General features: G+C 31.8%; 1 protein-coding gene across 1 annotated transcript; it reads right to left on the minus strand.

Annotated features, from left to right (window-relative positions):
* Positions 1-2,891: 2,891 nt before the first annotated feature.
* On the minus strand, positions 2,892-15,056 carry LOC143042105 (vacuolar fusion protein MON1 homolog A-like). Its single transcript, XM_076214362.1, has 7 exons — positions 14,707-15,056; positions 13,142-13,302; positions 11,223-11,661; positions 10,147-10,322; positions 8,118-8,238; positions 4,848-5,129; positions 2,892-4,439 (listed from the first exon to the last, which is right to left on the minus strand). Exons 1-7 carry the CDS (start codon positions 15,010-15,012, stop codon positions 4,299-4,301), a joined length of 1,626 nt encoding a protein of 541 aa, XP_076070477.1. The 5' UTR covers positions 15,013-15,056; the 3' UTR covers positions 2,892-4,298.
* Positions 15,057-15,632: the final 576 nt, after the last annotated feature.

Here is a 15,632-nt window from a genome sequence, read left to right on the forward strand (position 1 = left end):
CTTTCTTTGTCCAGAATAGTAAGCAAGAAATATCTAATTGCAAAATATTGTGCAATAGCAAGATTTTTTTTTAATTGGAGTTATCTTTCTTTGTCCAGAATCAACTTAAATCTTTGTTATATACAATATACAATGTATATTCACTTTTTACTACCAACTGATAAATTAAAATAATCTACCATTCAGTGATAACAAGCAGTTTTTTTACATCTTAATATTTTATGATGTATTTAAATGAGTAGTTATTGCTATTTCTTCAATTTTTTTGAGAGGATTAATATTCAACAGCATAGTGAATTGCTAAAAGGCAAAACAAACATTTTAAGTTCATTAGACCACATTCATTCTGTGTCAGAAACCTATGCTGTGTCAACTATTTAATCACAATCCAAATTTAGAGCTGAATCCAGCTTGAATGTTGTGTCCATACTTGCCCCAACCGTTCAGGGTTCAACCTCTGCGGTCGTATAAATCTACGCCCTGCAGAGCATCTGGTTTTACATCTTAATATTTTATGATGTATTTAAATGAGTAGTTATTGTTGCAAACTCCATTACAAATTTTACTTGAGATTAGTTTTGGAATAAGGGAAAGGGGGATGTGATTAAAAAAATTGGGTTCAATTTTTCTCATTTGAAATTTCATAAATAAAAAAGAAAATTTCTTCAAACATTTTTTTGAGAGGATTAATATTCAACAGCATAGTGAATTGCTCTAAGAGAAAACAAAAATTTTAAGTTCATTAGAACACATTCATTCTGTGTCAGAAACCTATGCTGTGTCAACTATTTAATCACAATCCAAATTTAGAGCTGAATCCAGCTTGAATGTTGTGTCCATACTTGCCCCAACCATTCAGGGTTCAACCTCTGCGGTCGTATAAAGCTACGCCCTGCGGAGCATCTGGTTTAATCTAATCTTATCTTGGATATGCATGAAATACTTGCTACTGCAAGCAAAAAAACAATTCAATGAATACCATGGCAATAAAAACTAAGGTCAGTTACTATGAACATATGCCAGACAGAAATATCAGACAATAAGACATGGATTATACAGCTTTTCTACCTTCTGCAATATGAAGCTGTATTGAAAGAGCTTACACCACCGCATGATTTGCATTTCAATGTCTAACATTCTGGGACATTTGCCACAAGAAAAAAATTAAGATATAAAATTAAACCAAAGGAGGACAAAGAGTAAACATGCTGAAATTTCCCACCTTCTTTACTTATGATTGAATTTAGGTTGAAAGTCTGGTTATATGAAGGTTTTACTACAGTATCACATACACTTAACACCTCATAATCTAATAAATGAGGTCTACATCAGACAAACCATGCCAGACATACATACTTACATGAAAATCATTTTATACACCAAATATAGTAGGTCTATTGTTTATAGAACCTGAGAAACGGACCAAACCACAAAAACTTAACATTGACAAATGAAATATGAAAATGAGGTCAAGGTAAGACTAATACACTTTTGCACTTGGACTGGAAATTTATATAAATCTGTGTACAACTAAATATTAATAAACTTTTAATCAGTTCTTAAATGTTACAGCATTTTTTTCAGACACATCTGTCTTCAACTTGTAAATAATTTTTATCACTTCTGCTGTTTTGTTCATTTTTTTTTTGGGGGGGGGGGGGTTTATTTGATTTTTTGGGGGGATCAGTCATTTAACAGTTTATTAAATAAGCTGTTATCACAGAGATATGTCTCACCTTTTTTTGTAATTTTGATTATGCAAATGTTGAAATCAAAATAGCACAAATTATGAAAATATTCAAAGTCAATGAACCATGACTGAGTTACATGGCTAAACAATCTCCATGTAAATGAGATGTGCCAATGCTAATACAACTGCATACCAAATACCATTGACTTATTATAAGTCGTTCCCAAACCTAAATACAAACATAAACTTGTAAACTATGTAAATGTTTCAAAGTCAATGAACCATGAAAAGAGGGTGTGGATTATATAATCTCCATGGAAACAATACTTGCAAATGCCAATAAATTTGCATACCAAATATCATTGACGAAACATTAGCAGTTCATCTTAAACTGATCTAATCACAAACTAATACATGTAAACTAAGATAAGTTTCAAAGTCAATAGACCATGACTAAGGGGGCGGAGCCAAATAATCTCCATGGAAATGATATGTGCCAATGCTTATACAACTGCATACCAAATATGTTTGACCTATCACTTGTGGTTCACCATAAACTAGACCTAATCACAAGCTAATACACTGTTGACGCCGTCGCAGATGCTGGAAACAGCATACCTATGTCTCACCTTTTGACTCTGTCAAGGCGAGACAAAAATAGGTTGCTATCAACACTATTAAAAATACTGATATATATCAAGGTCATTTGAAACCTGTCCAACTGGCATGTACACCTTAAAAACATTACAACCACCAAATATAGTAGCTCTAATGCTTATAGTAACTGACAATTAAAATAAACCACAAAAACTTACATTGATCAATGAACCATAAAAAATAGGTCAATATTTTATGAAACCTGCCCGACAAACATTTACTGGTACACTTTTAATACATTCATTTCATACACCAAATACAGTTGACATTGCTTACAAAATCTGATAAAGTGAACAAAAATAACCAAATCTTAACAGTGATCAATGAACTATGAAAATAAGGTCAAGGTCAATGCAACTAAATGGCAGCTAAATTATAGCAATTTATGTGTTAATATTCTTTTGTAAATATGTTGTTTAAGTACAAGTGGACAAAAGGTATCCTAATTGTCTTGGGGGGAATAAGTTCAGATTAACTATCAATCAGCCCCTTTTCTCTGCTCACTAGATTTTCACCACATGAATAGATTACAACTATATACAAGTCTATGTGTCTATGGATTTAATAAATAAAAAATAACAATATAACCAGATAAGTAAATTCTAAGGTTCTCATCCTGTATTCATTTTTATCTCAATATTTATATTAAAGTTCTATATCTTGATTTTGAAAAGATAAAATATTGTTCATTTGATTTACCAAAAAAACATTTACATGTATATGGTCACTATGAAGTGTTAATTCACAGGTCATCTTTTTTAGATTAAACAATATTTTATTCAAATAAATTGAATTGAATTTGGCAACAGGCATAGCCTATGTAAGCCCTCTCCACAGGTGATCTGATCTGGTGTTTAAACTGACATCTTTTCTACACTGCAGGATGTTGGAATGTATGTAAAGTTGGAAATAAAAGGACTTTTTAAATGCAGACATCAGCAGGTTTTTCTGTATATATTTTATTCTTAACAAAGTTTAGAATCAGGGACAAAAAAAAATGATGACAAGACTCATGCGAACAATTTTGGCCCTAAATTTAAAAAAAATATTATTTATTACCAGTCTTTTGAAATTTGCAATTCAGTAGAGTGGGGCCCTCATATTCATCATGGACACAATTTTGCCGTTTTATGATTTTGAGGTGTAAAGACTTCAAAGGATGGCTGAAATGGAAGAAATATGCCGATAAATTATATTTTTATTACAAATTTGATTATTTTTTAAACTAAGACAAAATTTGGCACTAACCGCAAAAGACAGTAAACGGACAGTGATTTTCAGACAATTTCCTGAATGAAAAACACGACTTCAAAGAAGAAGTTCTTAGTAATTCTTTGACTGATTACCCTAAATTTCCGTTCTTTACACCTTTGATATGTCTGCTTTTCATCTATAATGACATTGATTTGATAAATATTGTTTGAAGTTATTTGGTTTTAAATAGTAAAAACGGTGAATATGTGTCCCCCTTTGACAAAACATCAGAAAATTTCAAATAGCCTTTGATCTTACTTTTCAGATAATTTTTTTTCAAAACAAACACGTTTTAAAGCTAAGGATAGTTTGCTTTTGATGTTATCTTCATATAGAAATATCAGTATACTTCAAAAACATAAAGACCTGAACATAAACTGCAGAATATATGGAAAGTTATGGCGAAAATGAGCACCCCCTCTTTCAGTTTTCTAAAACTGTAGAGCATATTTAATGACATTGACAATATTTAATAGAATGAATAACCTCATGGAATTTATCCTCACTTTACAATCTCAATTTAAAGCAACATTTGAAGTTTTTCTAAATTGATAGGAGCACAAAATAATGTTAACCTAATTGGATAAACAAATCTTGTCAGTCTTTTTTTTAAACTATGAATGAGAATCTTGGAATGAACCATATATGGCTTAGCAAACACATCATAAAAACATTCATCACTTTCATTCACAACACATTAAAATGTAGCTGAGTTCAGTATAAAAAGTCGTGTTTCCTCCTTCTTTATCCAGCGAAGTAGTTTGTTTATTGCTCCTATTGCAGTATGCTTTGTTATCAATGGCCCAAACACTGCATATAATTCAAACTGTTGCGTCACCTGAAAAATAAACAGTTATCAAGATCAAATTAAGACATAAGTGTGTTTTTTTTAATTTTCAAAAAGAAATATTGGCAACTTAACCTCTGTATTGTGTTCTGTGTGAAATGAGATTTTATAATTATATTTCAGACTATAGAAGCACTCTAAATTATTATCATAATTCCTTTAACTTTAAAAATTTAGAAGAGCATTTAAAAAGGCATCTGAGAATGTCATCCTTGTGTTTATAATAAAGATCCATTTCGTTTCATAATTATTTTGGGGAATTTTAATGTTTGCTCATTGTAGAAGGCTTTGTATTTTTAGCCTTCTTCACCTGTAAGTTGTATTTTGCAGACATTTTCACCACTTATTTATGTTTAGAAATGAATAATAATGCACATGTCATGTTGTGATACTACTTACCCAGCCTAACAATGTTTCGTGTTTGCCAACATGGTATAGAATTTTCAGCGGTCTAACTGACGTATGTATCCTATTGTGTAAATATAGGTATAAACCAAACAGTCTTTCTTGTTCCTCATCAGATAGGTAGGGAGCCTCTAGCTCAGGACTTGTATACTGTGCCATGCTGCGAGACTTGTATAAGAAATGTCTTAAATCTGATATTCCACATTGCTGACAACTATAACTTGTCTTCATAAGGGAATCGCTGATTGCTTGTAAACCATTGTATTTAATTAGTCTCTGAAATATAATAATCATTATCTGCAATAAGTTTTCATTTTAAAGCATTTTAGTAAACTTTCCTAAATCTAAATGAATAATGACTTTTCCCTGTTCTGCATTCCAATTCCTATTTCAACTGTATACAAGATTATTTATGCATATAATTTTGATTAAAACCCCAGGAACTCTTTTCCCAAGAAATCAGATGAATTTCATCAATCATAAGTTAAACTTGAATGTTCATGAATCACGAAGATATTTTGTGAAAAGAGCTGCTGAACCAGATCTACTACATTTATTGAGTTTATTCATTACCTGTAACATAAAGATCTTGACAAATCATATGACTGATAATGTAAACGAATTCTTGTGATCTTCAATTTGTGGTTGAAATTTAAAATACACTATTAAATGAAGAATTGAATGCTTCTTTTTGTTAATATATTGGGGTTTAAAAGCATTGACTGAAGTACATTTTGTATGAAGTACGGAAGTGCTTCATTCTTTCCAGGCTTCATTCTAAAAATAAATGCACAGTCCCAATTTTACAACCCTATAGAATTACCAAAAGAAGTATTCAATATTAATAATTACAATTTTTTTTATAAGATCATGAAAACATTAGTTCTATCAAGTTTTTCTTTTATTTACCTGTGCACCTTATTGTGGAAGCCTGTGTCATCCTGAATGTTACATTTAATTTGGAAATGAAGATAAATTTCAGTATGACATGAGATTGCTGTTAGCCAATCAAAATCACATATTATAATGAAACAAACAATGTTGTACTTATTTAGTTATTACAATTGAATCAACTAAAACAGTATAAAGGGACTTTTTTCTGTATAAGTACAAAATGTACAAGAGTGCACACACTGAAATGTCTCGCCTTCTATACTAGTCATTGATATTATGTTGATAGGCCTAAGTATAAAGCTAAGCTTTATTACAACTGTCACATAAACTTAACATTAACCAAGATAACTAAACAAAGACCAATGAACCTTGAAAATGAGGTCAAGGTCAGATGAACCATGCCAGGCAGACATGTACAGCTAACATTGCTTCTATACAACATATATAGTTGACCTATTACTTATAGTTTAAGAAAAATAGACCAAAACACAAAAACTTAAAACTGTGCAATGAACCATGAAAATGAGGTCACAGTCAAATAAAATCTGTGCAACTGACATGAAGATCAAAAAATATTTCCATACACCAAATATAGTTGACATATGGCATATAGTATAAGATAAAAAGACCAAAACTCAAAAACTTAAAAATTTGACCACTGAACCATGAAAATGAGGTCAAGGTCACATGACATCTGCCCGCAAGACATGTACACCTTACAATCCTTCCATACAACAAATATAGTAGACCTATTGCATATAGTATGAGAAAAACAGACCAAAACACAAAAATTTAACTATAACCACTGAACCATGAAAATGAGGTCAAGGTCATATGACACCTGCCAGTTGGACATGTACACCTTACAGTCCTTCCATACACCAAATATACTAGCCCTATTGCTTATAGTATCTGAGATATGGACTTGACCACCAAAACTTAACCTTGTTTACTGATCCATGAAATGAGGTCGAGGTTAAGTGAAAACTGTCTCACAGACATGAGGACCTTGCAAGGTACGCACATATCAAATATAGTTATCCTATTACTTATAATAAGAGGAAATTCAACATTACAAAAAATCTGAACTTTTTTTTCAAGTGGTCACTGAACCATGAAAATGAGGTCAAGGACATTGGACATGTGACTGAAGGAAACTTCGTAACATGAGGCATCTATATACAAAGTATGAAGCATCCAGGTCTTCCACCTTCTAAAATATAAAGTTTTTAAGAATTTAGCTAACACCGCCGCTGTAACCACCGCCGACGCTGCCGCCGGATCACTATCCCTATGTCGAGCTTTCTGCAACAAAAGTTGCAGGCTCGACAAAAAACCAGCTATGATTTAGTGTCACTGTTTAGACAAGAGTAAATGAGGCTTAGACCTCATTGAATAATTTTCCCAGGTAAATATATCTGAATATCTACCTAAAAAAACCTGTACATGTATAATCGTTTATAGTATTTACCATAAGAGATGAATTTTACATGCCACATGTGGAGCAGCATACTTACTCTTCTAGAGCACAGGAGATCACCCTCAGTTTTTGGTGGGGTTTGTGTTGCTCAGTCTTTTGTTTTCTATGTTGCCTCTAATTTATTGTACTTTTAATTGCCTGTTGGTCTTTTTTAGGCATGGCGTTGTCTGTTTATTTTCAACTTATGAGTTTGTAATGTTCCTATGGTATCTTTTACCTCTCCTTTTTTTAATACAATATCTATTGACAGGCAATAAAATTGATTCCCATATATCTTACCTCCTTTTTTTTAATACAATATCTATTGACAGGCAATAAAATTGATTCCCATATATCTTACCTCCCTTTTTTTTAATACAATATCTATTGACAGGCAATAAAATTGATTCCCATATATCTTACCTCCCTTTTTTTAATACAATATCTATTGACAGGCAATAAAATTGATTCCCATATATCTTATCTCCTTTTTTTTAATACAATATCTATTGACAGGCAATAAAATTGATTCCCATATATCTTACCTCCCTTTTTTTAATACAATATCTATTGACAGGCAATAAAATTGATTCCCATATATCTTACCTCCCTTTTTTTAATACAATATCTATTGACAGGCAATAAAATTGATTCCCATATATCTTACCTCCTTTTTTTTAATACAATATCTATTGACCGGCAATAAAATTGATTCCCATATATCTTACCTCCCTTTTTTTAATACAATATCTATTGACAGGCAATAAAATTGATTCCCATATATCTTACCTCCTTTTTTTTAATACAATATCTATTGACAGGCAATAAAATTGATTCCCATATATCGTACCTCCTTTTTTTTAATACAATATCTATTGACATGCAATAAAATTGATTCCCATATATCTTACCTCCTGGATTTTCTTTTTACATTCTGATAATATGAAGAAAGATTCTCGATCAACTGATAACAACAGCATACAAGTTTGGCAACTTTCATCTAAATATGATATGTGTGCTTGGAGAAAACCACTGAAATAAAACAAATAAAAATTAACTTATACAAGAAAATAACTACATGTGAAGCTGATGGTAATAGTGATAATATCTTTCATCTAAATAGGATATGTGTGCTTGGAGAAAACCACTGGAATAAAACAAATAAAAAATAACTTAAATGCTGATGATAATAGTGATAATATCTTTCATCTAAATATGATATGTGTGCTTGGAGAAAACCACTGAAATAAAACAAATAAAAATTAACTTATACAAGAAAATAACTACATGTGAAGCTGATGGTAATAGTGATAATATCCTTCATCTAAATATGATATGTGTGCTTGGAGAAAACCACTGAAATAAAACAAATAAAAATTTACTTAAACAAGAAAATAACTACATGTGAAGCTGATGGTAATAGTGATAATATCCTTCATCTAAATATGATATGTGTGCTTGGAGAAAACCACTGAAATAAAACAAATAAAAATTTACTTATACAAGAAAATAACTATTGATTGTTGATTGTTGGTTGCTTAACGTCCAGTGGCAAATATTTCATGCATATTCAGGACGAGATCAAGTTCACAATAAATACAATAGGTAGGTTGTTGTAATAGAGGCCATCTAGGATGATGGTCGGGGAAATTTGGACTGCCACTGGAAAATGAGGGTATATTGGATAGGGACAGAAATTTTGCCTTGCAACAGGCCACCTACGGACCCCTCAAAGCGTTGTTGCAAGGGTTCTTAACGTGCAAAGAGCGTGGTACTCTCTTAACACGAGGCATCGGATTTAACGTCCCCCTTCTGACCGGACGTGACTGCGAACTTGATACATCCCGCACAGCCAAACGGGCGCCCCACTTCAGCAAGCGTTTTACTGCCGGTCGGGAGAAGACCAAGTGACCATATTTCTATACCCCAGTCACCCTTGGGAAAATAACTGCATGTGAAGCTGATGATAATAGTGATAATATCTTTCATCTAAATATGATGTGTGTGCTTGAAGAAAACTACTGGAATATACCAAAAACAGTTTTATTGACATAATAACTACCAGTAATTGTAAAGCTTATAAAATACTGAAAATGTTTAATTTAAATTTTCTGTTCCAATGTTTTGGAAATTATTTCAATATAAGAAATGTACCTCTATCATCACGCTTGTACATAGCTCTAATTCTTGTCTGATTTAACTATTTTCATTTTACCGATATTTGATTCTGAATTCTATAATTTTCCAACATATTCCCCTCTTAGTGGTAAGACATCCTGGTACTCGGTCATGTAAGAGGTGTTTGGAAACCGTGTTCCCTACTTAGAGGTAAGACATCCTGGTACTTGGGCATGTAAGGGGGACATAAATAAGTAAAACCATGCTTATGTGTGGAGAATTAACTGTTTGATGTTTTATATACACAACAAAATCATCAGAAAACAGTAATTTCCCCCAAAATTGAATCACTTGTGATTAGATTATATTTGTTTTGATTGCTCTTGCTTGACTTAGTATCAGGATGTCTTACAACAGAGTTGGGAACTTGAAAAAAAAATTATATAATTTAGAGTTAAATGTCGGTAATATGAAAAAAGGCTATTTGTTGTCACATTAGCAATCATACCACATCTTCTTTTTTAAATGTATATTTACATTAATTAGGCAATTTTCTCATAAGGATTGTTTTAATTTACATTTGTCATTTTGGACCCTTTCATAACTGACCATGGGGCTTTGCTCATTGTTGAAGGTCAAACAGTGACCTACAGTTGTTAATTTCTCATTTTGTCTCTTGTAAAAGCCTGTCTCATTTGCCATCATACCAAATCTTCTTTTTTATATTTAGTTCAAAAACTTTATAAGATAAAACCAAAGGAATCCACATTTTAGATGGCTTATAGAAGAAAACTCTTAACAAGTGATTTCCGTTTTACTCACCTTGCATCAAATTTTGGCAGACATATTGGTGTCCAAGACTCAGCAGCTTTGAAAGACTCGGAGGCATTCACAAGGTTAATGATTAAATGGAGATCCATTGGATGCAAGAAATATTTTTTCATTCGTACCAGTGTCACTAACTGATTGTTTGCTAAAATAATCGCAAAAACCAAGTCCTGAAATCAGACAAAAATAAATAAATAAACAAAATTTATACCATGTATAATCTAAAAATGCAATCAAAGCCATATCCTCAATTAAAGTAGATTAACATATGCCAATTTAATTTGACTTCTCCAGCGTACTGTGAATATTTATTTTTATCTTTCATAAACAGTTCTATATGGAATAGGGATTCTTGTGGATTTGTCTAACTGTGTCATTAGGTTGCTGTGTCTCATTGGCACATACCAAACTATCTTATTTTTCAATTTTCACTTAATAATATTCTTTATAATGATTTAAAAAGAAGACATTTCTTCCTCTTAACTATCATTAGTTCAAAAATGTTGTTCCTTGTTTTGTCAGTCAAACTGAATGGAATTGACAAAACTTGTGTTTTATGAGTATTGTCCAGCCTGTTAGGAAACCCTGCATGTTTTACTGGGTATAGATAATATGAAATACTGGCCTGAATCTTTAATAGGATTTAGAGATTAATTACAAATACACAACACATATAATATACAAGGAGACTTAATCTTATGTTGCTTTAAAAGACTTATCATATGCATTCTGTAGTGCATTTATTTGAGAAAATAACCCTCAAAACATACATAAAATAGTCTTATTTTCCATTAATTCCTGCGCCCCTCCCCCTTTTCCCTAAATAAATTAAAGTGCCTTTGTACTAAAGTATGTCATGTAATTTCTTTATGATGTATTCTTACATCCCTTTATCATTTGTTTTCTTATAATGATTTATTATAAATTTTAGTTATCAAAATAACCCTTTCTTTGGCCATTATGGACTAATATTTAATTTAATGTACAATAAAAAATATAATGTACATGTACATGTAGTACTAGTACATAAATATTTTGAATGTCCAATGTTAACATACATCAATTCTTACCTTAACTCTTGCATGTTGAATTATACTTTGAGCAATGCTATCTCTAACGGGACTATCTAAAGGCAGACATCGTACAGCTTGAAGTTTAAAACTAGGGTCATGGTCCATTAAATTTAATAGATTGTCAATAAATTTTTCGGATCCACTTAACATTCTTCGCAAATCATAATTTCTTCTCTGTTTGAAGATTTTTTGTAATGAAGTAAATGTAAGTACACTAAGAATTTGATTGTAAATATATGATAGTTGTAGTACAAGTTGTTGGACTGATTCCAATCCTTTTGATACTGCAACAAGGTAAATATGTTCTCGAACTAAGAACACAAACTTATGATCTCCAGCAACAATACTACGCACTGAGTCTTTAGCTGCAGACACAAATGATATCAAAGCTTGAAGAACGCCCATAATTGTCACCAGTTTATCTTCCTGACCATGCCTGTATAAATAAAACTTTTAATATGAATTTTAACTTGAAGATAAAAGTCTTATACTTATAGCACTAATGAAATACATAATAGGAATATACACAAAATTACAGGGAAAGATGCTAGACGGTGGTAAAAATTCTTAACAAGACAATTTTCAGATATTTCTTTTTAAATGCTGTACAAACATTTCACTTGCAGAAAATAAAGATTTTTAAAGTCTTTATTTTGAAGTTGAACTTTTTACATGGGAAGTTCTGGACTGTGGAAAGCCATAGAAAAGAATGAATGGATATTGGTTGACAAGTTTTAATAAACCAGATGCTCCGCAGGGTGCAGCCTTATACGACCGAAGTGGTCGAACCCTGAACAGTTGGGGCAAGTATGGACACAACATTCAAGCTTGATACAGCTCTGAATTTGGATTGTGATTAAGTAGTTGACATATCATAGGTTTCTGACACAGAATGAATGTAGTCTAATGAACTTAAAAATTATTTTTTTTGTTATTCAGCAATACACTATGCTGTTGAAAATAAATCCCCTCAAAAAAAAATATATGTAGAAAAATTCTTTTTAATTTCTGAAACCTGAAATGAGAAAAATTTTACCCCCGACCCCCTACCCCCCTCCCACATTTTTATTTCACCTCCCCCGTTTCCTTATTAAAAAAAAATAATCTCAATTCAAATTTCTAAGGGAGTTGACAACAATAACTACTCATTTAAATACATCATAAAATATTAAAATATAAAAAATTAATATGAATAAACAGTAACTTCTAAAAATAAATTTACAGCTACACACCTTAAGACAATCATCATTTCTTAATACATAATTTTCAAGCAGTGTAAGGGCGATAATCAAGTAATCAAACATATATATATATATAACAGTGTTCATTAAATTTTAATTTGATTACCTCCCCTTCACTGCTTTAAAACTTTCTAAATTATCCTGTAACCAGAAAAACACTTGTTTTCCCCCTTTTTTGTCCCAAGTTGCTAAATGATTTGAACCATAAGCCCCCCCCCCCCCCCCCCCCCATATTAACCATCCCTTTGTAGTATGGAAACTTGTGGTGTAACTTCAGAGAGATTTATACACTTAAACACAAGTTAATGACCGAAAATCAAATTTTATTGCTATGTTTGTTTTTATTTAAATCTCTCCCTGACAAAAAAGAGCAAGAAAATGACATTGACTTTGGATTATTTTGAAACCAATTTAGTGAACAATATTGATCTAAACTCTTTCTCTTCCCCTAATGTGATGATCCCTGCATGTTGAAACAGATTTTTGAAAATTTTTATCTAATGCTTAATCATATGAACAGAAAAAACATGCACATAACTAAAAAGATAATTTTTTAAAATTAATAAGTTAAATTGTGATCGATAAATTTCAATTATCTTGTAATTAATAAGTTAGATTATGATAGATAAATAGAAATTGTCATGATTTATATCATATCTATAACATATCTTTTACCGTGAGTAAATAGGCTTTCCAGAACTACTTAGTATAAAAATATGCTTCTTTTCCAGTTGCCACTTTGACCCTTTTCCATACTCATCTTCTTCAATTTCTTCTATAGGGTCAGACTCTTTCAAAACCACTTCATTCAAAGCTGCAGATAAATCTTTTGGAATCTAGTAAAAAAAAAGTAGGATTTGCTTATTGTTTTGATACATTTTGTACAGTAACATGTATACATTCATCTGTCTTTGACAAATGTTTGCACATAATGGTATTGGATAAGACCACTTTTTCATTTTTATAGTTACTTTTTTCCACTGTCATCATGATTACTGTAAATTTAGATGATAGATGAGAAATCATTGTGAGGTTTTCATTAATGGGAATAATGTGATTGAATGAGTATCACAATAATAAAACTCACATTCTAATATCTAAAAGTACAGCTGTATGCAGATTTTCCTGAAATTGCAACAGTTAGTCTTGCATTTTAGTCCATTCTTCAAAATTTGCAATAATAAATGCACTCAATAATTTCTGAAATCACACCTCATGTATTAAACTAATCACTCAGTTTAAATTTGTATTAGAACATATATTTTCAGCTTGGCACTTATACACTTATCTGTAAAAACACATAGATTTTCTACCCATTGCCAATTTGCCAATTTTCAAAAAAATTTCATTGATTTGCATATATAGTTTAATTAAGGTACACCACATTGAAAATGATAAAATAAACAATAATAAAATGGGAACGTGTCCATGGGACAAAGAAGAAGCCCCTGCCACTGAAAAACGGTTATAGTGACACTATCGATTTGTAAAGGGTATCCATATTAACTTTGGAATGGTTAAAGTACCACCAGAATACTGACTAAATCTATACTGCAATAGACATTGTGTATAAGTTTCATAGCATTTGCCAAATTGGTTGAGGCAAACTTAAGTTAGAGACAGATTAAAAAAATTCAGCAATTTTTCCATTTCTAAAGGGGCATAACTCTAAAAATAAAAATAAAAGTGCCACCCCCAAAATAAAAAACTTAATCTGTATTTTGTGGTAATAAGTTTCATAACATTTATTTGAGGCAATCTAAAGATAGAGAACAGAAAAAAAACTATGGAACGTAGAGACAGATGTAATCATGGGTGTACAATACACCTTATCGCTAATCCCAGCTGACCCGGCCACTTGAACTTTTGACGCATACAACAATCACTTTTCCATTGTGACGTCAAAGATTTACGGGAACCTGTGTGATATCCAGTAATGGCGGACAAATAGCGATAAGGTGTATTGGACAAGGGTAGAACTTAATGCCGGGTACACGACGGATACATGTCAACTCGTATGGCACTGCACTGTATTGAGTTTTTTTTAATGTGGTATCATAGTATACATCAAGAACAGTTGTAAGTTTATCATTAAAATCTTAAAATCGTTTTGGAACTCATGGCCTTGGAACCAACAGATATTGCATTTTATAAACAGGAACATTTTTGGGACCTAATACCGGACCTATGACTGTGCACAAAATTAAAATCTACTATTTCTGACAGGAGATGATAATGACCTCATTGTGATCTTCACTTGATTCTTCGCCAGTGGATGTGTCATTGTGTTCTGAAGAACTGTGTTCGTCCTGAGACCCAGAACGAACAATGGCGTGAATGACACCACTTGGATGGCTGTCATAATCTTCGTTGACCAGATCGTCGTAATTTATATCCACAAAGGTATCTGTTGCCACAAGAACTGCGTTATTTATTTCTTCGGATGCAGGTTCTACAAAATCGTCTTGATCAGAAGCAGAAGCGGAGTCTGGATTTCGCACTGAAGGGGGCACCTGTTCCGCCTCTTTGCCCTCTGACTCGTCCATAGCCAGGGTTCATTATTGGAGATCACCGAAAATGACTTCCGGTTTACTAAAATATTTTTGATGTTGCATGCTTTAAATCTCTAACATAGTTTACAGTGTTTGCAAAACTTCTGATTTGTCATATATATACATTCTTGATATTCGCTAGTCTCAATAAACTTTTTCAAAGAATGGCATATCATTATTCTAAATATAAGGGAAAGAAATGTTAGCTGTCCAAAAAGCTTGTCTGGCTTTAGCTTTCGTGATTGTATAGCAAAAACATTAGTTATATCTGGGACATACTTTAAATTTACTAAATCGATCTTTTGATAACTTATTATTTTTTCTTTCTCTTTTATGTAAGTTTGAATTTTCACTATTAATTAATTATTTTGAATTTAGCTTAATTTTACTTTTCATTATTTTGTTTGAAATCCGTGATAAAAGAATTACGTTTTATGATTTGAAAGTGACTTATAGACCCAATGGGTCGGGTGTATTTTATTGTGTATATAATATATTGTACTTTACTGAAATGTGATTACACATGTCACTATAATAAAAAATTTACTTACTTACTTACTTACTTTACTAGTATCATACCCGTAGCCAGGGGGGGGGGGGGGGGTTCGGGGGGT

The sequence above is a fragment of the Mytilus galloprovincialis genome, chromosome 1, assembly GCF_965363235.1.
Source record: "Mytilus galloprovincialis chromosome 1, xbMytGall1.hap1.1, whole genome shotgun sequence".
In the NCBI taxonomy this organism is placed as follows: domain Eukaryota; kingdom Metazoa; phylum Mollusca; class Bivalvia; order Mytilida; family Mytilidae; genus Mytilus; species Mytilus galloprovincialis.

Coding starts and splice junctions, on each gene's coding strand:
- LOC143042105 (XM_076214362.1), bottom strand. CDS start 15,012: ATGGACGAGTCAGAGGGCAAAGAGGCGGAACAGGTGCCCCCTTCAGTG. Junction 10,323..11,222: donor TTCAACATGCAAGAGTTAAG/GTAAGAATTGAT, acceptor GTCTGATTTCAG/GACTTGGTTTTTGCGATTAT. Junction 5,130..8,117: donor GTAAAAAGAAAATCCAGGAG/GTAAGATATATG, acceptor ATTATATTTCAG/AGACTAATTAAATACAATGG.